This window comes from Synchiropus splendidus, chromosome 18, assembly GCF_027744825.2.
Source record: "Synchiropus splendidus isolate RoL2022-P1 chromosome 18, RoL_Sspl_1.0, whole genome shotgun sequence".
In the NCBI taxonomy this organism is placed as follows: Eukaryota; Metazoa; Chordata; class Actinopteri; order Syngnathiformes; family Callionymidae; genus Synchiropus; species Synchiropus splendidus.
In genome coordinates, this window is record NC_071351.1 from 7175914 (window position 1) to 7202732 (window position 26819).

Below are 26819 nucleotides of genomic sequence, written 5' to 3' on the forward strand. Positions count from 1 at the left end.
TTTTGTTTTCAAAAATAATCCAATTTCTCTTTGAAAAGTTGCATGTTCCGCTATTCCTGGTGGCCTCATGAAAGCCCCGCCACACCCTGGTGAACCATGGACGCCTGAGCTATTCGTCATGCTGGTTTACATTCTTGGTTCAGATCCCGCCACTCGCGTCCCAGGGTCCCTCCTCTTATCTCTTGTTCAGTCCTCCAGGTGCAGAGTTGTACTAATTCAAACCGCCACCCACTTCAGCGGGTTTTTCCAAACAGTGTTATCACTCATTTATTTAAAGCTTGTTTGAAGTTATTTTTATTTGGGAAAGACGCCGCCGCCGCTGCCGCCTTCACCGCGCCAGCTCTTATCCTCCAACTGATCTTTGTTTATCTGCAAACGCCCTGACAACCACACGTGTCCGGCGACGGCAGATGGGCTCATGTGGGACACACATTCATGTGGAATTGATAAGGACATTTGAATGAACACTGAATCTATTCAAATTGACGCCACCGATTTGATTCAGCGACGCGTTCGTGTTCGCCCGCCTCAGCCTCTGGAGCTCAGCTTTACAGGAAGCCATGTTGTTTGCAAGGCCTCATGACATCACGCGTGGTTTACAGGAACATCACTTCCTAGATCCTCAAACCACTTCTGGTCTGACAAGTTTGTGGCCTCTGCACTGTTGAGTCACATGACCATCAAACGTGCCCCGTTTGACCCTAGTCTCAGCAGCTGTCGAGGTTTTTTGATGCGCGTCAGAGATTTTAATTTGGGATCAAAACACACGACCACGACCTGATCCCAAATTCAACGAACAACAAAAAAGTTCATGTTTTGTCCTATAAATGGCTTTTCTTCCACTGTAAGACCATGAAAAAAAGACATGTTTTTCATGGTTCAATTTCATTTCATAAATCAGCAGCTGTCTTCTGTGACTCTTCGGTGCCGATTGGCTGTTCCAGCTGTAAACATGACGCTCATATTTCATGGTGATGGATTTCTGCTGTAAAGTCCGACGGGCTGCAAAGTATTTGTTGGCATAATAAATTCAACTGACACCAATCGTCATGTTGTATATTCAGCTCAGGAGCGCCGCAGCCATCTTTTTTTTTTTTTTTTGTCAATTCGGTTTTAACTTAGCTGAGGTCAGGTCGAGGGGGCAGCAGCTGAACTAAAGAGGCCCGCACCTCCATGTCTTCACCAGGCCTGCCCCGGGGCCTCCTCCCAGGGAGGGAAACACAGTCGTTCAACTTTGAGTTCCTCCTGGATGCCTGAGCTTCTGTCTCTTAGAGCGTAGGACTTCATATATCCCAGAAAGTTATTTTGAACGTCAAAAATAACCATCAATGTTTAACTATAATAATCGGTGTGAACCCTTTCTCTTTGACTCGTCTAGGTTCACTTTCACTTTCCTCCCTTCCCCCACTTAAAGCTGAAGTTGTTGAATTCCATATGAGAAGCTCAAGGGTTAAGCACCTATGTTGTTTTTCATTTATGAAGGTGCAGCCAGCGTCAGAGGGGAAATTCCTCCCCGCCTCACTCCCAGGCTGGTCGGCCCGAGCTGGAATCTACGGTGGCAGGTGAGAAGTCAGGCGGCACCAGGTGACACACTTGTTTCTGACTTCCCCACCGCTGCTGCCGCCTGAAGACGACGTCACGACTCTTTTCTGAAGTGAAGTGATCTCACAGAATGTGTGGCTGCTGACGTCAGACCTGCATTACATGGGTGTGGCTCGGGGCCATATGCAGCCTTCCCACGACCAGACGGAGGTTTACGGGGGCTTTGTACAAAGGTTATTTATTTGTATGGAAATTAATTTAAGACATCCCTCAGTTTGAATGTGTTATATTTTTTTAAAAATGAGGTTCATATTTAAAATTCTTTTTTAAATTCATTTATTACTTCAGTTTCCTTGTTGACTTTCGATGCAACATTATAAGACCTTTTGACTTCTCATATTTGCGCATCATTTTGTGTTTTTTTTTTCATTTTTTAATTGTAAATATGACTTATCTCATGACTTCTCATGGTCGCATTCTCACTTTTTCTACAAAGTTTTATCTCAATACGTATTTCTTTTTAAACTGAAATTTGTGTTGTATCATTTTACACTGGTATCAAAAACGTTCCTTCCTCAACCATCGAGTATAGATGTCGCCCACCTCCGTTCTGTACAGACTCCAATAATAGAATTGTTATGATGACGCTGAAGCCCCGCCCAGTCCACCTGTGCCTCTGACCGAAGGGGCATGGCCGTCAGGAGCATAAGAGGTGTCGCTCAGGTGCAGCACCACACACACACACCAGAGGTCCTGCTGTCGGAGGGTTGAAGGAAGAGGTCACGACCTTCTGCTGGGACTGTCATTCCTCTCCGTCTGGATTGACTCAGTGAGTCAGCGCCCACTGTCCGGTCACCAGGCTTTCTCAGGTCAGACTTGCTCCTGGAGCGATGCAGATGGTGAGTGTGCCACATTCTTCAAACATCCAAGTGCTTAGAGTGGAGTGGAGCACCATCAAGTTATCGGATAAATAAGACATCAGGTTTATAAATGCGCTTATGATTTATATTTTCAGTGAGATTATTATCATGTATTCAATGACATATTTCAATATTTTCCTCATCATTTCTTCATAATAACTGTAAAAACTAATGTAATAAATATTTATATAATATATATGTATGTGCAATATATATATATATATATATAATACTTTAACATGATTTTTGTTCTAATCTTGAAAAAAAAAACTTTTATTCATTGTTTTTCTGATGTACTATAGTCTGTATTATCAAACTATGATGTGATGTTGCTTCATTTTGCTGACAAAAATTACACTGGGTTGAAAGTAAATCTGAAATAGACAAATCACGTCACAAAAAATGAAATTTGAGACAATAAAATGGTGACTAAAAATGTGAACGAGCGTGAAGAGATCAAAGTCACGCTGGTGAAGTCAAGTGACAAAACAGAGACTTCTAAAATATTCGGGTCCAAAAATCTTACATGAGGTTGGAAAAAAAATAGCAAAATAAAACAATACTTGTGTCACAAATTTGGAGTTAAAACTGAGTGAGTACATTATGAATTACCAGAAAACACTGGTCCAAATTGCTCTGCCTGGAGGTTGGAAATTTTCTTTTTATCCAAGTCAATGACTCGTCATATTTAAAGTTCGTGTTTTCGTATTGAGACAGTTTTAACTGCAATGAACTTGTCCCGTCCTTGAGAAGAGGCCTCACTACACTGTGACAATGTCGCTGTGATTTGAAACCCAGATGTCTTTCGTGACTGAGTTCCGGCTGTCTGGAGTGCGGGGGTCCTGGAGTGGCCCCGACCCATCCTCCTGCACTGAGGTGGACCTGGAGGTCCTGGAGGAGTATCTGCAGGAGCACTCTCTGGAGGTCCAGCCGGCGCTCTGCACCCAGAGCCCAGTGGCTCCGACGCACCCCGTCCACCAGGGGGAGCGAGTCACCGGTGAGTCCAGAGATCACAAAAGCTCGGCCGCTTCCTTGTGGTGTTTTCCCCAGATTATCTTGTCTGTTGTTGCCCAGCGTGAGACTCAAATTGCAAGTGGAAGAAGCGGCAACTTGTGAGACCGCCAGGCAAAAATGGGAGTAAAGATCAAAGAACAATGGTGAAAAGTGTGAGGGAGCGGGTGATGGTGAAGTGACACATGCTGGTTCATGGTCAATGAAATGTGAGATGACTGTGAGATTGTGGTGATGAAAGTCACATTTAGAGACGACAGCACTGCATTGATACAAATGTCACAATTATGAGACAAAAATATAAGATTCCGAGAATGAGACCGACATAAATAAAGAGGGAGAATAGTGAGCTAAAATGTTTATTGGATTAAAATGTCCAAATTTGAGCTCAAAAAGTTACAACAGAATTACGTTTCAAAACATTTGCTGTGATTCAAAGGATTAAAAGACTGAACAATGGCATTAAAAATGAAACATGTGGGGAGCAAATGATGAAGATGAGTTGAAGATGTCCATGGGATAAGTGGTAATACAAATGAGATTTGACATCATAGGAAGACGCCCTAACTTAGTTGCTGTCTTCCAGAGAACAGCTGGTTGGAGTGGCCCGGCTATGTGACCCCGATCAAGGACTATAGAGAACAAGCTCCACCCCCTGCGTGGCTCAGTCACCATGACAACAGTCGGGTGAGTGCAGCAACGTTCTGTGGGTGCGCGACTCACGGTATGAGTGACTGTGTGACACGTGTGTGACAGAATCACGTTCCCTACGACGCCAGCCTCTACGTCGACTCCGACTCCCTGTCCAGCAGCTCCCAGTACCAGGAGTACCCCGGGTACCGGGACCCGCCATCTCCGTCCTCCGACAAGGACGGCTCGGCGAGCTCACCGCCGCTCGCAGGTCCAGATTCTCCACACACTTTTCACACTACATCTTATTGAAAGAGCAGGTTGAAGTGAGTGGTACTGCCATTCCTCCCTGTGTGGACAGGAAGTCAGCCGCATGTAACACGCGTCACTCAGCACACACTTCCTCCCTCGACAGGAAAGAGGAAGGAGCGCTTGTTCCAGTTCCTGTACGAGATGCTGCAGACGCCGTCCATGCAAAGCTGCATCTGGTGGGTCCAGTCGTCCTCCGGAACCTTCCAGTTCTCCTCCCAAAACAAGGAGCGTCTGGCTCAGATGTGGGGCCGTCGAAAGGGCAACCGCAAAACCATGACCTATCAGAAGATGGCGCGAGCGCTGCGGAACTACTCCCGCACCGGGGAGATCAAGAAGGTCAAGAGGAAGCTCACCTATCGCTTCGAGGAGAAGACACTGCGAGGATTACAAGGAGACTCGAGCACATTGTGAGAAGGCTTCTGTGGCTTGACACGTCGAATACTGCGTATTTCCAAAAGCCACAGGTTGAATCGGCGTTGGTGTGTCTGAATGGGCCTCTGGGTAAATCTAATAGGTTTTCATGTCAACTCTGCTTTATAAGTAGAAATGTCTTTCAATGTTTCATCATGTTCCTCTTCACACTGTTTGAGTTTGACTAACTTCCTTGTCACTCTGCATTTTAAATAAAGATTTCAAACAAAAACACGAGCTCAAGCTTTTATTCTGGAGCAGCGCAGCAGGAAAAGAAGGTACTTCCAGTGAATGAATTCCTCCCAAAACGTCTTCCAAACGTGTTTGGCGAGGAAAATAATTTCATTCTTCGGCCTCAAATTATACTAAAATGTTGAATTGCCATGTCTGTTCGATCACAACTTCTAGCCTGTGATACGATGGTGATTCAGTGAAGAAAAACTGAAGACAACTTTTTACCTGCCTTTATTGTGTTTTCTTTACTGTCGTGCTGATATTCTTGTTCAGACTATGTTTTGTACTGAAACATTGGAACTTCTTACTGTCCAAAATTGAGCGCAAAACTGAACCTGGATGCTTCTCTTGTGTCTGACCCAGGGAGTCAGTGGGAGGAACCCAGAGGACTGGATCCAAAACCAAGGCAGCAAATAAGGAGCGCAGGACCGACTTGGAGCGTCCCTTCGCGGATGGTGAGTCTGTTTTATTTAGACAGTTACACAGACTTGACAGGCAAAATCACCTCCATCATGAACAGTGAACACGAAGAGTAAGCGACTGGAAGCACTTGTTCTTTTCAAGCTTCTGTACTTCTCTTGTCGGGGGAAACACAGCACAATGTGAGCTGCTCATTCTGAGAAGAGAAATGAATTGTCCTCACACCTGGCAGTGAACTGAAAGCAGATCGAACAAAAGCCTCATGATAATTGAAACATTTCCATTATGACCATGTGATTATAAAACCTTTTAATGTGACCATATTTGCCAGATGATTCCTGAAAATACAATATTTTCCATCTGTACGTAGCATCTGAACTATCACTGATCGACGTTAAAATACAAAAATAAATAATCATTCTTTGTTGCTACAGGCGGTAAAGTGGTCAATAAAATACATTTTTTAAAATAATCCTGGTAATATAACAACAATGTTCTTGAATACAATGTAAAATACAATAATTATAAGATCATTTTTGCCATCATCAGTATTTAGTCAGGTCGATTAATATGGCAATAAAATCATCGGGGGGAAAACATGATCGAGCACATGCAACCAAACAAGCGAGGTGTTGCCTTCGCCACTAGATGGCGCAAGCGACTTTCTGTTGCAACTCTCTACACGTTTACAAAGTTGATGCACATGACATGAAGGTGGTTGTTTTATTTAAACCGATCCAGAATCACCAAAGAAAGTTGAGGAAAGAACGGCTGTTCGTGTGGCTCCTGGAGCGCGTGCGTGCGGCCCAGTCAGGGAAGGCAATAGACTGTATAGTTATCACCGCAGCCGGGTGACGTCACACCCACCAAACTATACAACCTACTACCTCAGCCCGACTCAGGCCAAACCCGGCGCATGGTTCTGGTGCGAGGGCAGCTGCGGCCGACGGGCTGTCTCTTTGGGAAAGACAGTAGATTGTATAGTTATCTCAAGAAGAGGTCACAGAACCCCACAACTATTCAATCTACTACCTCAGCCCCGAGGACAGCGACCCCTGCTGGTGCGTCCGGAGGCCGCCAGGGGGCAGAACTGCAATGACAACAAGACAATCATAGTAGCAGAACATGTAAAAAATAAAGCAAATGGATTATAATTTTATAATAACTGAGTTATACGTGCTGAAAAGTCTGCCTCACACGGTCGAAAAAAAATGTAAAATACATCTGGCCTTTTCGATTGGTGACATTTTTTCGTACACATTTAGGATAAAAGGGGATAAAAGTGCAACTGTGCATGTGATGAAGGTACAACTGTGTCCAACACTGGCGTGTTGTCGTGATGAAGCAGCAGAATAAAGAATCGGCACACAGGTTTGTGCCTCGCCAAACTCACCACGAGCTGGCTTCCTCAAACTCGGCCATGTTGCCGGACTGAGCCAGAGAGAGAGGGAAGGAGAAGTGCCGAGGGAACCCTGCCAGGAATTCGTCCCCGTTTTTGCCAAATGCTGAATCGGGCTCTTCCACAGACACACACACACACCACCCTTCAAACATGGCCGTCGCCAGCTGATCCAACACGAGTCCGGGAGTCTGACCCCCGAAACAAAACAAGGAGGCACGAGATGGCGGTGTTTGCGTCGGCCATTTTTAGATGAGCGCTCGGGACACGAGGAGGTCTGGACTTCCAGTGAAGGGAGGAGTGAGTTTGTGTGGTGTGCCGGTGTGAAACCTACCGCCTGGAGCTTGTTGTGACATCATCATTGTTTGTCAACACTGCAGCGCAACAGACAGAGGGACAATCGCGACCACTGTCGTCACGCAGTCGGGGTGTTTTTAAAGACAGAAGGAGTTGGAGAGGAGGTGGGTTGTGACACCAGTTATCCTCTTGTCTTTTTAAGTGAAATCCCCAGCGTCACTTTGGTCAAAAAGGAATTTGCTGCTTGTGCACTTTCCTTGACAACACGTCTCATGCGCACCACCTCTGGCTACTGACCGTCGCCACCTCTGTTTACAGTTTATCTGCTGCGTTGTACATGTATTTTTTTTCTGAGTTTTTTGTGAACAAACTATATTTAAAGTCAAGGTCTTTTTTTTCTTCTACAATTGTATTCTAAAATATGTATTGTATTCTAAAATACAAAAATTTACCATTTAAAAAAAATCACATTTTCTGACTTTTATGAAATGAAGGTTTGCGTCCTCAGACCTGGAAACTATCTTCGTATTTATATTTGTTCAGATTTGTTTGTGCATGTGATTGGCGTCCCACTCAGCTCACGCTGTCAGCTTCACTTCAGTGTTCAGCTGCGTGTTGTCCTGGACCCTGGCAGGACCACACTCTGGCAGGTTCTTTAAGGGTTAACAAGTGCCAGACCGGGGCCTCCAGGGGAAACGGCACGCCAGCGACGCTTCTTGCATAAATTAGCATTCAGCTGCATCCGAGTTCACCCGCGCGGTGGTTAGCACGCCGGAGCCCGCGCTGCAGTTTGATCAGGTCCAGAAACAAGGGCTGGTCCATGCTGGAGGCAGATGGAGACGTGGAGGAGGAACATCTGAGTGTGCCCATGAGTCTCTCCACGCAGCGAAAGCAGGACCCCTGGACCTGAACGCACCTTCGTTGAGGGGCGTTTTTACTGTTTGTCATTTCAATGGTTCTGCTTTGGTTTGATGTTTTCGATTTGATATGAGCAAGAGAAATCGCCTGCATTCACACTCACTACTTAAATCCCGGGCTGAAACCAGAAAACCAGGCCTGTGTCGGTGCCGCTGCTTCTTGTCAGCCGGGCGTGATAAATGGTTGCCGTGAATGTAGCCGAGTGGGCACCAGACGGTCAGTGGTGGTTGTCGTCCCTCGCTCTCTTTCTGCTGTGTGTGTGTGGCAAGCAGAATGTGACTGAGAGCAGGAAGGAGGTGGCAATGTCGGCCACCAAAATGCCCAAACGTTGAATGGTCCGTCCGGTTTGGCAGCCCAGCTCCTCCTGAGTCATGTGTTGTTGGGGTAGAATTCTGCGACCTAACCAATGAGCTTCTGACCCGCGGTGAAGACGCAAAAACCAACACAAAAAGTGTTGGAGATCTTGCTCATGTGAAGTGGAAGTTTACCTTAAGACTCAACACGGATTCAGCCATGCTAGAAAATACCCCAAGAGAATGTTGCAGGCGTGACAAAGGTGTGGGGAATGCCTTTGAAGACCTAAAAACACCTGTGAGCAGCAGCATGACCCTTCGCTCCTGAGGTTCCTGGACGGCATGAGGCATTACCGCAGGATATAGCAGTCTCAACTAATGCCGCCTTGCTAAGACTCACAATGCTCTGCTGGACTACCATGACACCTGGCCAAAATAGGCCTAGCAAGACAGTCTGACTCGCAAAATGACCGTCCATCCCAAGCATATTCTGAGAGCATGATGGCATCGCTATTTGTCCCACCATGTGCCAAGGAGATCGGGTTGTTCTTGCTCTCCTGCCCTGAGACCTGAAGGTGTTCCACACAAGAGCGCGGCCGTGTGGATTCCTCAGTGTCCTGAGCGGGGTCTGATCTGTATCAAAGGACGGCCAGTCTCTTTGATGCTTGGCGTGGTATCCTCATTAACCCGGCGCAAACACACGGCTCACAGAAACACTTCACCGCGACCACACTCCTGCGCGCTTCTGACCCCGACACCAAGTCCGACTCGCTGACACTCGAGCACGGCCATGTGGACGTGGAAAAGGTTCAGATCTGAGACGACAAACAAGGCACACAGCGTCATGTCAAACTGCTGCTCCACACTCACAACTGGGGGGCGTTGGGCGCCATGTACTTCACTTTAAAATGAAGACAGGACTTCATCACACCACTACCTTTCGTCCTCCTTTTTTAAATCTAAAAGTCCCTGGTCAATGCTGTGGTGTCTCAGAGAATGTGCTCATAACATTGTTAAGTCCTAAATCTGTATTTAAATATTTGCTGGTTGTTTATCAACACAATGAGATCAGAGGCGAGTCATAATTTCATTTTAGTTATTTTTCATGCAGTAGAAAGAGTTATTGATGGTGTATTGTGTCAAGGTTGATGGTGGATTTGCGAAAATTACAACGGTGCAGTAAACACACCGACATATTTAGTTAGATGGACTTTTATCCGAAACATTGTATCCACAAAATAGTGGACACTACATTTAAAGCTTTTTTTTTAAAACATTTTTCTGACTTGGCAGTTGATAGGACCTAAATTTGAAGGTAGCACTGAGCGACCCCTTCCTCTCCCAGTGTGTCTGCGGTGTGTCCATTACAACACTCGCTTCCCTCTGATCCCTTCACCCTCCAAATCCCTGCCAGACTCTCAGGTGCACCTTGGGATTGTCGGGGAGCAGGTTCTGGGCTTGGCATTGACAGAGGGCCATGAGGAGACGCTGCGTCATTCCCAACAGACCAGAAGTTTGAGGGACTGTGCCGTCCTGATTTGATTCTACTCAGGCGTCAGCGGCGACATATGCGACGTCTTGTGCGGTTCAACGACGCTTCAGTGTCAGTGAGGTCATGACCTTTTCTCTCCCACAACAAAGGTTTCAGGCCCTGTGGCTCAGCACGCTCCTCCTCACGACACAACAGACCACTAGCTTAGCCTCAGGCTTCCAGGGCCTCCTCTTCTGCCCGATACTTATGTCTGTATTGACTCAGTGGAGTTCATTATAAACATTCCCTGTGATGCTGTCTCAACTCTCCTTTCATTGTTGGGCATCTCATGTAAACAAGGTGTTTAAACTCTTAAAGGCTACACATTCGTGGGGCTTTTGTTTGTCCCAGTTTTATTGACTCCAGGGCCACTGTTGAATATGAACTTTTCGATCTGCTCAGGGTGAGCTCCAGTGTGGCCACCAAGGTTTGTGAATGAAGGAGCCAGCGTATGGACCACAAGACGCGATGAAGCCAAGTGGCCCATCCACAGCTGAGGCCTGCAGCATCAGCACTTTGGCCATCAGCTGTGGAGTTGCCATGGTTTCCAATGTTTCTGATAGCGCAGATGCCTAGCATGTTGCTGCACGCCCACATGCTACAGCGCGCAGTCCCAGGGCATGCTGGGGTTCGGAGCTGCGTGCTGAGAGCGGCGAGCCTCAGCTGCGGCTTCCTGCACCAGAACTTCCTGTTGCTCTGCTGCAAACCCGCAGCCGGTCAGCCGAGATATCAGCCAATCAGCTGACAGCAGGAAGTAAAAGCCTGACGCTCTCGAGCAGAAATATTCAGAAACATTATGAGGAAACACGATAAGTTCATGTGAGGATACAGAGGGGCGGGGAAGTCTCTCTCTCTCTCTCTCTCGCTCTCCCTCTCTCTCTTTGGAATCTCTTTTCTTTTCTTCCGCTCAGTCACATGTTGACATTCACAAGACATTTTCTATCTCTTTTGAAAAATACTGGGGACTGCACAGGCCAAGCGGCAGTCGGCGAAAACGCTCGGCCGTCCACGTGGCACGGGGGCGCCATCTTTGCACCAAACCCCATTTTTGCACCCATCGCCAGCATCGATTCCTAAAACAACAAGTGGTTCTGCAAGGTCCTGAGACCAATCTTTGTCACACACACACACTGCTCAAAGACATCAGATAAGAAGGCTGGTGGTAGGAGCGGTTGCTCAACTGCAGTGTCATCTGCCTCAACTGAAGTGTCACAAACAGACGCCAAGACAAACAGCGTGACAGCCGCTGCCTCCCCGTGAGCTTCCTCACCTTCCGATTAACAGAAAGAGCGCAAACATGGACGCGGCTGTCACTTCTGGAGCAACCGACAAACTTGGACGCGGTGGTCTCAAGCGACACCTGTCTCGCGCTGAGAGCCAGCGTACCACCTCCTCACAGACAACGGCAAGAGCTGAGCGCATATAAAAGGTGAGCCGCGGGGAGCGAAAGCTCAGGAAAACTTTCTCCTGGCGTGCCCGCCAAGCCAAAATGGCGGCGGCCGGAGTACGCCGTGGCATCGGAAAGAGGATAGGAGCCTGGGACGGAGGGCAGGAGAGAGGTGAAGGCAGAGGGACACTAGAAAGCTGCACAAAAAGCTCAAAATACCTGGAGACTTGACTGGAGCGGCGTTCCGGGATGGCAGTCTGGAAGAGAAGAGGCCGTGATGGCGGGAAGAAGGGAAAAGAGAGGAGTGGAGCACACCCTCGGAGAGCGACACCCCCTTCAGTACAATCCCCTCCTACTGGCGGCGCACAAGGGTGACAGAGGGACGTGGGCTCTCCACGACACAGGCGAGCTGCGGCACAGACTGACAGCAGTCCGAGTGTCAGGCGGCCGGGATCGCCCTGCGCTCTGCCCAGGGCTGTGTTTGCCTCCATCTGCCTGCCCACTTTGGCACCGCTGCCAAGTGGGAAGGAGAGAAGAAGGAGGGGGCTGTAGAGACACTGAAAGAGAAGGGAGGGACCCGCTGTAGTCAGAGAGAGAGCGAGAGGAGGAGTCGTCCAAAAAGAGTTGAGAAAGAGAGTGAGACATGAATTGTTGTGGCCGGTGACTGAGACCATTTCTGTGTTAACACTCCGCTCGCCTTGGCGTGTGCTGCGGCAGACGCGTGGCCAGACTGCTCGCCGCGGCCGCCATCTTGTTGCATCACCACCACACCTCTTACACTTCCGGGTGAGCTGGTCACTGTCGCGGATGTCGGGGTCTCCTCTCAAGGTTAAGGTGAAGGCTCAAAGGACTTCACACGCGGTACAAAACCGCTGTTACTGTCTCCGTCGTGACCAGTGGACCTTGTGCTGCTTGCTTCTGCATTACAAACAAACTCAGGATGCTAATCCTCGCATGTGTGGTGGCGTCATGGTCTGACACCGGTCTCAAACGTCCAACCTGTGTGTGAGAGCGAGCGTGGCGTCATCTTCTCCAGCTTTCATCTCCTTAACACTCTGGTCAACATTGGAGGTGGATGACAGTGGATTTAGCTATCTTCGTGTTCATGGCTACGTTCAAATCTCTGAAAACAATGGGGTCCTGCCTCTTCCCTTGACCACTGGTCCTGCTTTCTTGACGGCTACTGACCGCTGCGGAGGGATGGAGTCGCCCCTCGCTTGGGTCCCAGTTATGAGAAGACACAAAGACGCCCTTGTTGTCCTTGAAGAAAGTCACCGTCGGCAGTTTTAATAGAAATGGATTGACTTTGTGGCCTGGCTTCTTCCCCGCCCGACTTTAACTTTTGCTCATCAATATCAGAGCGCTGTGGAAGAATGGATGAGGCCAGAGAGAGAGGCTGCTGCTGGCTCAGAGCCCAGGTCACTGGCAGCACAGATGAGAGCGGGAGCCGCGTGACCGGGGTCCTGATGAGGCCCGCCGCCGATTGGCGTGAGGCGTCTCCCGCTGGTGTGACATCAGCAGCAGGTCCAGGTCACGGAGCCGAGGCCTCACCGACGCCTTGGCACCAGCCTGTTGATGAAGTGTAGCTCATGCTCCATGTCTGTGAGCACATCCTGATGGTGGCAGTGGCACTTGGTGAGTCGACACCGCTGTGCTCACCATCAGTCAGTAGTTCTAATGTGTGTTGCTCCAGTGAGAGACGGAGGGTGCTTTGTTGTTTACATTGTGTTGCATTGACACTCCGGCATGTTGTCAGCGCTGCTTTCTTCAGCTGCTGCCACAAGGCTCAGATACTGGCTCTCGAGTCGAGCCATTGTTGTTGTGTATAAAGGTTCACTGTGTCTCTTCATCTGAAAGTGACAATCCTTGCAGGATGTTGCATGTTGTTTAGCAGATGTGAAGCAGTTTAGATTGTCTTATTATTTGTGTATCGACAGATTTGTCTCGCTCATGTCAAACATTTGTGTTTCCTGCATTTATGGACACGGCAGTGTTGAGTTTGTCTCGACGTGACTGAACACACATTTGGGAGTCCTCCACTCAGCCAGAGAGAAAGCAGAGCCCAGCAGGCCATTCGCTCTGCTTTAACTCCACACCAGTCTTTTCTGAGCTCAGATAGCGCACACACACACACACACACACACACGTTCATACTGTACTCACACACACATATACACACAACAATCCGGTTCTTCCACGGAGGCTCAGATTCAGCCGGCGGCTCAGACCGGCCCCTCCACCTGACGTCACTTCTCCTTTGTGGTTTATGAATTTATTTCTCTCCTCAGCTGAACCCTCTGAACCCGAGGCCAACCCCAGCCCTCCCTCACCTCCGCTCCCCAGCCCACCACTCACCCCCCGCCGGTGGAGGCGGGCAAGTACAGTATGGCTTTAACAAGGAAATGAGAAAAGACGCGCAGCAGAGAGACGGGAGCCGTCGGAAGACAGGGGCTCAGATGTCTCACTCCTTTTTTCTCTCTCTCTTCCTGCTTGTAAAAAGTTTCAGCTGCACGAGGGGCCGGCCTCCTCTGGCAGGACTCCAGCTCTCCACTCTCTTGTCCTTGTGAGAGAAGCAGGGAGGCCAGGACAAATATAGTCACTACTGAGGCCTGCTGTACGAGGGAAGCTCCCCTCACACACACCGGCTCCAGATCAAGTTGGAAAAGCTCAATTCCTCTTGGGGAAAGCTGAGTGGGAGTGATGTCAGCCACTTCACAGCGGGACACACGAGTGCGGCTCCTCGGAGCCCCGGCCTCGGCCCTGAAAACCCCTGTGGCCTCCTGCGTCCACACACCTTCTGAAAATAGCTGCCTTGTTTTCCCCTCTCATCTTGTGTTTGCTCACAACAAAAAGAGTCACCATCCACTCCCTCTGTTTATTTGAGAGTTTCACTAACAGCTAACAGCTAAACGGCGTCATCTAGTGGCTGATGCACGTTCCTGCCAGAAAGACGAGGCCTCCCTCAAGGCTCACCTGGGTCAGCCGCGGGGCCTCATGACCCCTGTGAACTTGCACCAGGGCTGGATGCAGAGATGCAGGTGTTTTCCAGCAAATCACCCCCAGAGTTTCCAACTGAAAGGTTCTGATCCGACGTCACTGTTTAATCTGCGCCAGTGAACAAGCGCTCATTGTCAGCAGATCAGATCAGCGCGTGGAGAGTCAGGGTTTAAGTCAGTCCCATGATGCTTTGTCAAGTAGGACTTACATTTGGGTCCCAGCTGAGCCGGGATCAAGGTCGCTGACTCTCAGCAGCCATGAGTGTGTGTGTCTGCGCACGTGTGTGGGCCTTCTCTTCTTTGCTTTTGTCTTCTTCTCCCCCTCCAACTTTTAGTGCTTCCATTCTCACAATAGGACAAATAACTTTCACTTTTATTTTATGTATTTACTTAATTGATTTGCTGATATGCTTTGAGTTTTTCTCCTATGTTAACATGTTTTTAATCCATACGTCTAATTCTAAACGTCTCACTTATTTCCTAAAGTGTGTCGTTTTATTTCTTAATTTTATCTGTCTTTTTATTTCATGTTTTTGTCTGTTTCAGTTGATTAAAAATGTGTCACCTTTTGAAGACAATCATTTTCATTTTTCATCGTAGAGGGAGAAGGAGACTCATTGTTTTACAAATATATTTAATAACATTTTTCATGAATGCGTATGTGAGCCATCGTGTTTTGTCCCTTATTTATTGATTTATTTTTACCTATATATAACTTGCACGTTCTTTTTAAACACCATTATTTCGTTGTTATGTGGCGTTTTAAGAATTTTTTTTTTTTTTTGCGTTAGGGGTTTGTCTCCGCTTCAGCAGCCTTTCAGTGATCGTGCTTTTCATCGTGATCCGTGTCACGTCGAGACGCGAACACACACACACACACACACTCTGACGTCATGGGAGGGGTTTCGAGCGAAGACCCTCCAAAAGTTTGCTCCCTGGCCCCGCCCCTCCGTGTTCTCCTCCGCGCGTTCACTTCATACCAAACTCATTCCTGACATTCCGCCTTTTCTCTGTCAAACATCGATTTTGTTCTTGGAGATTCGGACTCCGGGTGGACTTCGGAACCAGCCGGGCGGGCGCGCGCGCGCGCGTGTGTGTGAGAGAGAGCGCGAGCGGACCCGAAGTTCTGCGGTGAGTGGCTCGGCTCTTTGTTGTGAGCTGCAACTTTCACGCCGCTCCGACTTTCCTGGAAGTTCTGGGATATTTGGAATATTTCGCATTTTTCCCGCTGCAGCTTTGCCGACTCAGAGCTCGGCGCCTCAGCGGAGCTGGTCTACCATCCCGCTCGGAACCATTGTTCCGTTCCAAGCCAACTTAGGCTCGACTGTGCCGCTTGGTTGACTTTGTGGAGGTATTATTAGCCCGCAAGCTAACTAGCTCGCATGTTAGCTACACTTTGTTAGCCCTTCAAAGCTCCAGCTCTTACACAGTGAAAACACTTCTCGCTTGAGTTTCACTTGCTTTGGGTGGTTTTAACTGGTCAGTTGTAACAACTTTCACACGAGTTCAGCCGAGTGTTATGACGTTTAGTGACTAAAGCTAACTTCTATTAGCTTCGTGTGCTAGCAGTTTCAGTTTAGTCAGAGTTTCCAGCAGCATGTGAGACAGGTCCCACCGGTTGGACTCAAATCTCAGGAGGGAAGACGGCATTGTTGTTGTGACCGTGTGTGTGTGTGAGCGGAGGATGTGGAGCCTGCTCACTCACGGTGGCCCACTCAAGTGTTGGCTGAGCTCAGAACTTAAATTTAGCTGGAGCTATACTGGCCCTTCACTCAGCACCTGACCTCCTGACCACCGAGAGCTATATTGATACTGTCACAACCATATACGCTTCGACTACTCAGAGAGAAGGGCGAGCTGTAGTTTGAGAGGAACCACAAAACCTCCTGGGGGGTGGACCCTTTATTTTTTTACAGATAAACCCCAAAATGACTCAAGAACTTGTTTATGTTTGCTCAAGTTAACCTGCTTGTTTTTCGACTCAACCTTTTCTGTCACTTTGAGGCTCGACAGAATCTTCATAAACTGGTGTCAGGAAAAAAAAAACCCCAGCCGTGAACCACTTTTCTTGGGCTGCCACTAAAGTGGACTAGATTTACATTTAGTCAACTTATCGGCATGTGATGTGTTCGGTTTGACGGACACGCGACTCCACCAATTCTAACCTTGTTCCTAGTAAACACTTGTACAGTGTTAATTGCTGTTTTGCAACTTTTCATTGGTCACACGTGGTTTGTTGTCCCGATGGTCCTGGATTCTCTGTAGACTAAGTCGATTCTTGACCTCCAACATTGCCAGTGTTGCCCAGCAGGACGCTGTTGTCTGCTCTCCAGCCGTCTGGTGTGTGATTCAGTCGATTGTGTGTAAAGTATTAGTTTGTGTATTCAAGTTCAAAAGACTCGGCTGACCTTTGTGGTTTCATCCTGTTTTGTTCTCCACTTATCTACCCTGAGGTCCGTGTAAAGCGCAAGATACCACAAGAGAATTTTATTTGTTGATTTGATTTATGGTGTGAATATTGGCGTCTGCTTGGTGGAGTCGCGGGGCCTGCGTTGTAATGGCCTGCAGGTCTCTCTCCTCAGAAACCTCCTCTGCATTTCTCAGGACACAGTCATTCGCTCTCCACTCCCACTGGTCTGCATACACATGGTTAAAAAGGCCAGTCCAGACAAAGGACCAGGGTCTTTCCTTACACAATCAATGCGTCTCCCCCGTGGCTCCATTACACGTCAGTGTTTTTGGAGCCACCCCGTTGGGCCCTGCTGGATCACCGTGGCAACAGCGCAGCTCTGTCTTCCGTGATTGAAAATAGGAAGGCCCTTCGCTGAGAGTGTCTAATAAAGTCACTCACCACAGAGTGGGGGGATGCACTGCAACCACAATCCGGCTCTGCTGCGCTGGGTTTGCCAAACTCTGGAAACCATGACACTCCACGCAGCCCACAGTCACGTTGACTTGGTGCATCTTCAACAATAACTGAAGAATGTATCATTTCCTCATGTCCCAGACCAACAGAGCTTTTTTGAAGTGGGCGTTAAATGCTGCTGCCGCCGTCGAGGTTTCACGAACCTGTAAGGGCCTGGACATGCTTTGTCTCCACTTGAATCCTCTCCCAAGTTCCTTACGTGTCTTCTGTCACTCCTGAATGCCAGCGCTATAAATAAGCGTGTGCACGTGCTGGTCATGAAGAGCTTCAGACCAGTCAGCCCTCACTCTTGATGAGGTGTGGAGACATTTGTCTTTGGAAGTCTGTCGCCAGCCCTGTTCGGTGCAGCGTTAATCCCGGCTGTGTGCGTTTGTCACAGCCACAGTTCAGAGTGGCAGATGGGCTCGCACCTAACGTCTCTTGATGCTCTCAGCTGCCACGGTTTGTTGTCTGAATGGAAGCATTTGTGGACGCGAAACCATTCTGGCCTCAGATTTGCTGTCCAAATTCGCTCATTTCCGCAGTTGTTTTTGGTGTTTTTGACAACCACTATAACATGAGCCCAATGGGCAGGAATGATTTGAATAACAAAAACAGTGTTTATGGAACATACTGTATATGTTTGAAGATGATCAGGAAGAGTGCACGTCTCACCAGCGAGAGTCTGACCCATTCAGTTGCCTGTATGTGTCCGGATTTTGAATCAGCCCCTCTGATGTTGCAGGTGTGTTTGCGTGGGAGCCGGCATCATTGCGTCGGAGTGGAGTTGCCGCGGCAGCCCGGATGGGGCACAGGAGGACAGCGGCGATGGGGACGGTCTGGCAGATGGAGCGGACCGGGGTTTGGACGGTGACCCCGAGGGCGTGTGGAGTCCAGACATTGAGCAGAGCTTTCAAGAAGCTCTGGCCATCTACCCTCCCTGTGGCCGGAGGAAGATCATCCTGTCAGACGAGGGGAAGATGTACGGTGAGTTTGATCGCGTCACATCAGGGAACGGAACCCTGAGGGCGACTCAACTTGAACCTAGCAACAGTCTTTTTGATGTTCACCAAAGCGGGATACAAGGGATTCTTTTTCTTTAGTTGGATTGTTGTTGAATTGTTTTTGGTTTGGGTTTCAAAGTCACAGAATGCACCATCGGTGTAGAGATACTTAGCTTTGTCCTCAGAGTTTCTTCACAAGTAAAATAGGACACTGCCATATCTCAACATGGTTTTTACCATCAGCTCCACGTCTCTATTTGTGTTGTTTGGGCAGAGACGCAGCGTGAGCCTGTTTACATGAGGTTCTCCCAGCTGTGGTGGTGCATTCACGGGATGTCAGATAGTGAAACGTCACTCTTTTCTCTGTGTGAGTGGAAGCAGGATATCAAGTCCCAAGTGACAAAGACATGGAAGCGCGTCATTTCAGTGCGGTGGAAGTGATGACGGCCATCCTGTGTTTTATTACCTAACGTTTGTCATGCGGCTGCCGGTGCTGACCCCAAAATCTCACAATAGTGATTCCTCTGATTCAGTTATTTATCTATTTTTGTTTTTTGTGAACTGCATTGATAAACACACTCGCATGCATGCTGCTCAAACTTGGACCTCGCTCAGTATTTCCATCGGTGGGATGGCTCTTGGAATAAATGCCATGATTTTAGTTGATTTTCATCAGAGTTTGAATACATTTGATATGCTGGCTTCACGGATAAAATGTTTCCTGTTTGGGAATTAGAGCCAAGTCCTGTCTGAGTCAGCCCACCCCCACACACTCCTACGTTTTGGGAATTTTGTCAGAGGTGACGTGGCTCGGCACCGTTTCTCAGCCCTGGCCTCATCGCTTGACCTTTGTTTAAAGCACTTGTGCAGGAGCGTCAGGTCCCAGTTGGACTGAGACTAGCAGGGGAATCGTGGGTGGGTGGGTGGGAGGGAGAGTGTGGGGGTGGGATGGAGAAAAGCTGACCCAGCTCTTGCTCAGGAAGTTAATTAACCATTTGATTGCCTCATTTCCTAATCTTCACAGAGCTCCAAACACGGAGGCCCACTGAGGCTGAAGGAAAATGTCTTCCACCTCATGAAAGCTTTTTTGACAGGAAGAAGTCACACAAGTAATCTTGTGTATTCAGATTGACTTTTAAACAAACCCATTTTAAGAAAATCTTTCTTCACTTTCAAAGTAGAGAAATCATTGAACATTGTTTTTGTTGTGTTTGCATGGCAGCCCTGTTTTTCTCGTTGTAGTCGAGTGTATTGGTAGGATGTTGAGGTTGGGACTGCCAGGCAGAAGGTGGAGAGGAAGGCCAAAGAGGAGATTGATGGAGGTGGAGAAGGAGGACATGAGGTTTGTAGGTTGGAGAGAAGAGGAAGCAGAGGACAGGGGGAGATGGAGGAGGATGATCTGCTGTGGCCACCCCTGAAGGGAGAAGCCCGTAGAGGAAGAAGAAGAAAAAAGAAGACGAAGAAGGAGGAGGTTGGAGCTGCCAGGCAGAAGGTGGAGAAGAAGGCCAAAGAGGAGATTGATGGAGGTGGTGAAGGAGCACATGAGGTTTGTAGGTTTGAGAGAAAAGGAAGCAGAGGACAGGGTGAGATGGGGGAGAATGATCTGCTGTGGCCACCCATGAAGGGAGAAGCCCAAAGAGAAAAGAGAGGAGTAGTCTTCTGCCACATCTTTATTCAAGAGAGCAATACAAGGCCTTACAAAGTGTCAAATAAGGCCCCTGTTGTTTGAATACCAGGAAACTGACTGGGTTAAGAGTAAGTTGAGGTCATTGCTGTCTGAAAATCCCAAATGAGTTCTCTAAACATACAAAATGGTTTGTCATTCCCAGGTCGCAATGAGTTAATCGCTCGCTACATCAAGCTGCGGACGGGAAAGACTCGCACACGCAAACAGGTACGAGCATGCTGGTGGACTCAGGCATGTTTGTCGTCGTTTAGTTTTTAATGTTTGTGGTGCTACTGTTAAACAACGCTCATGTGAATGTATCACCTTTAAACCCGGGTCTCTCAGGTGTCTAGTCATATACAAGTTCTGGCCCGGAAGAGGGTACGAGAATACCAGGCGAGCATCAAGGTTGGTGCCCGCTACCAAAACCTCCACTTCACTCTTAGTCACGTCCCCTCTCCTTTTTTCTCTTTTCCTCCTGTCCTCTGTCCTTCACCCCGTCTTCCTTCAGGTCTCTAGTCACCTGCAAGTCTTGGCCAAGAGAAAGTCTCGTGAGATTCAGTCTAAGCTCAAGGTACACACGCTCACTGGCTCTGCCTCGCTAACCGCTTTGCTCTGCATGAGGCCAAAGTAAAATGACTGAATCAGCTGCTGGACTTGGCTGCGATCAAACTGGTGCTTGTAACTAACGGTTTGCTCAGTGCTCATCATCCAGCACAGACATAACACTGCAGTTAGCAACGGCCCGTGCTCTGTCCTGATGTCAGTCAGAGTCACTGACGGACTTGGATTCCCTCTTCAGCTGTGTTGCTTTTTAATACTATATTTTAGTAATGGCTCTGGAGAGTGTTGTCATGTCTGTAACAATATGACCATATGACTCAGATCAAACATGCACGAGTGGTCATATTGTTTTGGCCGAGTTGTGTATAAGAACGGTGAAAACTTGTGAGAGTGCGACTGGTTTGTTCAACATCTTTTGACCTGGATTGTTGCATGCTGCTAACAGTGATGCCCTTGTCGGACACGCTGGTGTCTTATTCTCAAACCTTCGATTCTCGGTGTATGTTTGCGGTGCATGCTAGTGATGCCGGTCGATTGCTCAGCCGGGCTGTGGCGGAGGACGCCTGAGACGGGGCGGCTGCTTGTTTGGTCCGAGTCCTGCTCTCAGCAACGCATGCACACACGCAAACATCTCCAAATCTCTGTTTAATGGATCGGTCGTGCCGACCACAAACCAAGATTTTCAGCCTACTGGTTCACGCTGAGGAGACTCCCCCCCCCGTTCTTTATCGTCTTCCTGTTAAAGCTTTTATGTGGTTTCTTCCTGCAGTCTTTCTGACTTGTGATCCAGTCGCATGCATCACAGTCCTCCTAATTATTGTCTTTCTCACATTTCTCTGAAGTGTTCTATTCACAGAAGAGCCTGCCCATGTTGTATTTGTGCCCTTTTTTAAACCCAAAATGCAGCTTGTGTTGTCACCTCTAAGTGGGGCATATCAGGGCACCATTGCTCCTTCATTAGCCTCACAATGTGTCAGACAAAAAGACAAGGATATATTTTCCTGTCCAGCTTTGCTTGACGGTGGATTCATCCGAGCCTCTCACACGTCGATTTTTTTCCCTCTGTAACTTAGAGATTTAAGCTGTGGCTGTGAAGTCCAGATATGACATGACTCATCGTTGTCACGATGACTTCATCAGATCCCAGGCCTGCTAAAACAAATATTCACCTGTGAGAAATCAATTTACTTTCAGAGTGCTGGACTCGAGGTGTGCAAGTTTATTTTGACTGATATTGAGATTAAACATGCTATTTTGTGCTACAGTCATTCTGTAGTATAACCAACAGTAAGTCAGATATAACATGGATAGAAGCAGGCCTATATGTCATGATAGAATGAAATGAATTGTATATCTATTGAATTGTAAAGAAAGACCTTCAATGATATTTACTTCTAGTTTACGTTTACGTGTTGTCAGTATTATTATTAACTTCAATAAAATCAGAGAGAGAGAGCTGCGGATCAATGCGGAACATGAAAAATAAACATACACCCCACCTTGGTTTTGGATTGCAAGTGCCATGTAATGTTGCAATCCACCCGCCTGCTTTAGAGCTCCAGATCGCGCTCTGGATGTGCATATAATCATTCAGGTCTAGTACTGACCACTGCCGACGGACATCAGCTGCAGTTTTGGTCCCAAAAAAAGGGAGACGTAATATTTGGCAGGTTTCCATAATGTGTCACGATCATGTTTTGGAAACTCTTTGGTCTTTTGAGGAGCCATCTTCTTCACCCTGTGCTGCTTTGTCAGTGGCGTGTTGCCTCATGTACAGCGAATTAAGAGTGTGAGGTTTTGACCGAAGCGGAGTCAATTGTACATCCTTTACTGCAGGGGTTCTCAAACTGTTGGATCTCAGGGCCCACCTTTCCCAGAACAAATGGGCCCGGCCCATTCAAGTAATGAACTGATTCATTCCTCTGGATTTCATTTGTGATCAATAACCATATTCAATCTACTTACACATAAACAAACCAAAACCTTGTGAAATGACATCAAACCATGTGATCATCACGAAGATTTATTTGTCATGGAAAAGTCCAACCAGCAGCAGAACCAGGTGCAAGTCATAATCATCACATTTACTAAAGAAAAACGCGTTGAGAAAGTGAGTATTCTGAATAAAATAAATATAATAAAACCATCTAGATATAAAATGAAACTAATATTTTATTTACTCCAAAGACGATATAAGTAAACTATAACATAACAGCATAACAATTTTCAGAACTGCTTCACTGTTGTGGGCGCCATCACTTTCTTTATCATTTTTCTTTTCAAGAACTTCTGCATAGTTGGTAACTCTCACAGATTTGCAGCTGTCAAGTCAATTCAGTGACTCACTACTGCCACCATACGTGGCTCATGTATTAAAAGCGTCTCAGGTGTAAAACAAAACACTTTTAGAGTCACTGCTTTATGGGACTCCTAAAGGTCCTGCCTTCAAAAGTGGAGTCTTACCTGACTGATGACTGTGAAGGAGCACTGACTTATATTTCACTCCATTTTTACCCTGCTATGGGGAACCCTCTCCACCCTCAAACTATAGGGGGCGCTGTAGAGAACCCTGATCCTTTAATCAGCAGCGTCAACTGATCACCTACGTGACAAACTAGTCCTGAAGTCTCTGCAGAGAAAGTACTTGTGTGATTGTTTCCTGAGTCGGTGTGTCTCCTCAAGCTCCCCCTGTTGTCTGTTGAGTGCTGTTCAATGAGAAAAGATGAATTAATACCATGTTTTCTTTGCTGTAGGCCATGAACTTGGTAAGTTATTGGTTATCCACCTTGAGTCTTCCGCTTCAGGCTTTGTGCTGTATCGCTGGCAGTGTCACTGTTAGAGTCTGGAGCTGTTGCCTCACACCTGCTCAGTTCTCTCGTCTCCGGCGTCTTTAGTCAGAAACTGGTGACGGCTGGAGCTCTCCTTCTCTTCGCTGCTTTGGCCTCCTCCTGTCTCTGCTTTGCTCTCTCCTGTCTGTCCCGGTAGTCTGTGCATTGCACTCTGTGTTGTCTGGCTGGCTTGTTGTACGAACTGGCCGCCCTGGAATGATTTCTGTGACCCGGAACTTGCCGAAGAAGGTAGTCAGAGTTTTGTTGTGTCTGCAGGACCAGGTCTCCAAAGACAAAGCTCTGCAGACGGTCGCCAATCTGTCATCGGCGCAGATCGTGTCGGCCAGCGTGATGAAACCGCAGACTCCTTTCCCTCCGCCTGTGCGGGTGAGACACACAAGCAGAGCCTGGATGAGTTCATGTCATGCTAAATCTGTCTCCCCTCTAGTTTTGGCCGGGTCCCGTGCCAGGACAGCCGGGACACTCTCAAGAGTAAGTCACGCTGCTCGTGGATTTCATGCTGCTGCCATGTTTTGATGAACTCGCCTTGTTTTTCAGTGTCAAGCCGTTTGCACAGCCGCCGTTCACAACGCTGGCAGCCCCGGTCCCTTCAGCCCTCAGTGAGAGACGACAGACTGCAGTTGTAAATCCCTGTGTTTAACTCCTCTCGCTCTCGCTCCACCTGCAGCAGGCTATGAACCCGTTCCTCCCCCTCGTCCTGCAGCCATCACCGCCCCCGTGTGGCAGGACAGAACCATCGCCTCGGCCAAACTGCGGCTTCTGGAATTCTCTGCTTTCATGGAGACTCAGCGGGACAGAGAGGCGGTGGGCACATGCAGAAGCTGAGATTTACCCTCAAACCCCCAGCCAGTCTGACTTCCACTCTTCCTGCAGTTCAAGCACCTTTTTGTTCACATAAACCCGTCGAACCCGAGCTACAGTGACCCCATCCTTGAGTCCATAGACGTCAGGCAGATCTACGACAAGTTCTCCGAGAAGAAGGGCGGCTTGAAGGAGCTGTATGAGAAGGGTCCGCACAACGCCTTCTTCCTGGTCAAGTTTTGGGTCAGTAGCCACTTGTTTTCTGGCTTCTTCACGTGCAATTTCTCATTCTCATCTCATACGCCTGAGAGCCCCCTCTTGTGGTCGGATAGTGAGTGTCGCGGTTTGTCCTGTTCCTACTCACAGGCCGATCTAAGCAGCGAGGTTGAAGAAGGTTCCGGAGCTTTCTACGCGGTGAGCAGCCAATACAGCGGGACGGAGAACATCACCATCAGCGTCTCCACCAAGGTTTGCTCGTTTGGCAAGCAGGTGGTGGAGAAAGTGGAGGTAGGTGTGTGCTGTCAGGCGTGCGCAGGAACACATGCTCACGCCTTGTGTGTTCAGACGGAGTACGCCCACTTGGAAGGAGGCAAGTACATGTTCCGCATCAACCGCTCACCCATGTGCGAGTACATGATCAACTTCATCCACAAACTCAAACACTTGCCGGAGAAGTACATGATGAACAGCGTCTTGGAGAACTTCACCATCCTGCAGGTGGGTTTGTGCTCCACACGGCTCAGAACCTCCAGGGACGTCAATGGTGTTTTTCTGGCTGTTGCACAGGTGGTGTCCAACAGAGAGACTCAGGAGACCCTGCTCTGTGTGGCCTTTGTGTTCGAGGTCTCCACCAGCGAGCACGGAGCCCAGTACCACGTCTATCGGCTGGTGAACGACTAGCAGGCGTCCTGCGCTGACAGACTCGGCTTTTTATACACAGGTGAACATAAGGACGCCGCGACACTGCTGCCCAACACCCTCAACTCATTTGGACTTGTTATGAAAAGGCCTCATCCACACTGCAACGCTCCCCTTAGTTGTTTTGACAATCAAGTTGTTTAGCTGGACATCGCCAATCGCATAGTTACACTTCTGAGAAGCAACATTTAGCAACATTAACATCTGATTCTTGGTTCGGAGCGGAGCGGAGTGGTGTGGATGGAGCCTGAGGGTGGGAGTGTCAGTGCAAAGACCTGGCAGCCTGGATGCTAGAAACACTAGGGGGCGGTAGCGTGCAGCTCAGGTTTACAGTGCGTCTGTCACATAGTTTATTTTGGTCGTTTCTTAACACCAGCCTTTTTTTATTTTATTAATACTAAACACTCATCTTGGGTTTTGGGGTCATTCAAGAGAAACATTTGTGAGATTTCAGAGGTAGTGAGTGGGATGGACTTCAGTCAGTCAGTCAGTGAGGACCTGGGTTTCAGCTCCTCACTGAAGCTGCTGCTCAATCCTGACGTGACTCCACGCTGACACGGCAGTAGTCAGGACATCGGCGCCAGGATCCGACTCAAGTGCACTCCCACCTTCTTGTGTGTTGTACTCTGTATCTGACGAAGACATGATGGCGACTCATCGTGTTTAATACCTGGATTCCACCTGGGGTGTGGCTGCGCCGCCCCCCTAGTGGCCATTACTGTCCTCACTGAACCTCACAAGTCAAGTGGCGTCCCAGGCAGGAGGCGCCACCCTCGCTCGGGTCCACGCTCAGTCGGCGCTCTCGTGTTTCTACCCAACTGAGAAGTGGAGTCGGGCCTGAGGGAGCACTGATGTATAGGATGTGTACACTACACCTGTAACGGTACTGTTCATTCGCCAAGAGAACCCGGTCATCGCCCTTTTGTATTTACCCGCTGGGCGAGAGCTGTTACACTAAATCTGTTTGCTTTGAGATGTTTGGAGAGTCGGTACTGGGTCGCTCTTCCTTTCTGTCCATCGAATAATCCCGATGTGGACCAGGTGGTTGCTGCACTGCTGGAGCTGGAGTCTGTTCCCAGGGACCTGCTGTGAAACGAACAAATTAAGGACAAAACGTCATGCAGACAATCTGGAGGTGGCCGTGTGTGTTGCCTTCAAGTGAGTTCATCCCTCTGTAATTCACTGTTGCTGGACGCCGCACTGGGTCAGTCTGCCACCCAGGAGTTCACCTTCGAAGCATCAGCACTCACTCAACACAAAGCAAGGACGGCTGTCTTCTGTGCCCCCACAAGTTTACAGTCGAACACGCCCAGTGACACACCACCCACCATGCACCGGGGCAACTGACCTGACGACACTAAGGCTGCGTCCACACTCTTGGTTTTCATTTTCGAGCCTCACAAATCTGCGTCCCTTCACTGACTGGTCACCCTGCCTGATGATCCGCAACCAAATTCAAATGAGAACCCAAGTGTGTGGATCAACCCTGGCATTATACAACTGACTTTTTTTTTTTTTTTTTCTAATTGTGTGTATAAAATTTTATTCTGGTACACGTAACCGCTGGCGTTGTTTCTGACACTATCTTCGCTAGTTTGCCTCGTCGCTCCGCCTGTCGAGTCCGATCAGTGAATTTGTGCCTTTTTGCCGTACTAATAATAAAATCACGTGTTTGCAGAGCTGTGGAGCCGGAATGTCATTTTGGGTCAACTTGTTTTGGGAGAGTAGAAATCTTGAATCGTTGAAATGTCTTCACTGAAGCAGGTGAGATGAAAACAAACGAGGAAAATAACTATAGAACTTGTATTATA

The 26819-nt window shown here is 48.3% G+C and overlaps 2 protein-coding genes and 1 long non-coding RNA gene across 7 annotated transcripts in view; 2 read left to right on the forward strand and 1 right to left on the reverse strand.

Annotated features, from left to right (window-relative positions):
- Window positions 1-5040, forward strand: part of LOC128749560 (transcription factor PU.1) — a 52792-nt gene extending 47752 nt beyond the window's left edge. For 2 of the 5 annotated variants that reach the window (XM_053849281.1, XM_053849285.1), the window contains 5 exons: window positions 1483-2441; window positions 3261-3459; window positions 4060-4160; window positions 4230-4374; window positions 4519-5040. In XM_053849281.1, coding sequence (XP_053705256.1) covers window positions 2433-2441; window positions 3261-3459; window positions 4060-4160; window positions 4230-4374; window positions 4519-4826 — 762 coding nt within the window. In that variant the 5' untranslated portion in view covers window positions 1483-2432 and the 3' untranslated portion in view covers window positions 4827-5040. The remainder of the gene's footprint in view (window positions 1-1482; window positions 2442-3260; window positions 3460-4059; window positions 4161-4229; window positions 4375-4518) is intronic. The other 3 variants (XM_053849282.1, XM_053849283.1, XM_053849286.1) reach the window with 3 other exon arrangements.
- A 291-nt stretch (window positions 5041-5331) lies between these two features.
- On the reverse strand, window positions 5332-11750 carry LOC128750213 (uncharacterized). The gene is made up of 3 exons (XR_008413035.1): window positions 11525-11750; window positions 6513-6570; window positions 5332-6437 (listed from the first exon to the last, which is right to left on the reverse strand). It is a non-coding gene; the product is annotated as an uncharacterized LOC128750213 (long non-coding RNA).
- A 3516-nt stretch (window positions 11751-15266) lies between these two features.
- On the forward strand, window positions 15267-26687 carry tead3a (TEA domain family member 3 a). The gene is made up of 13 exons (XM_053850044.1): window positions 15267-15432; window positions 17952-18193; window positions 20040-20104; window positions 20222-20284; window positions 20388-20450; window positions 23545-23655; window positions 23717-23760; window positions 23827-23888; window positions 23957-24093; window positions 24163-24333; window positions 24457-24597; window positions 24655-24807; window positions 24877-26687. Exons 2-13 carry the CDS (start codon window positions 18187-18189, stop codon window positions 24988-24990), a joined length of 1131 nt encoding a protein of 376 aa, XP_053706019.1. The 5' UTR covers window positions 15267-15432; window positions 17952-18186; the 3' UTR covers window positions 24991-26687.
- The last annotated feature ends 132 nt before the right edge of the window (window positions 26688-26819 follow it).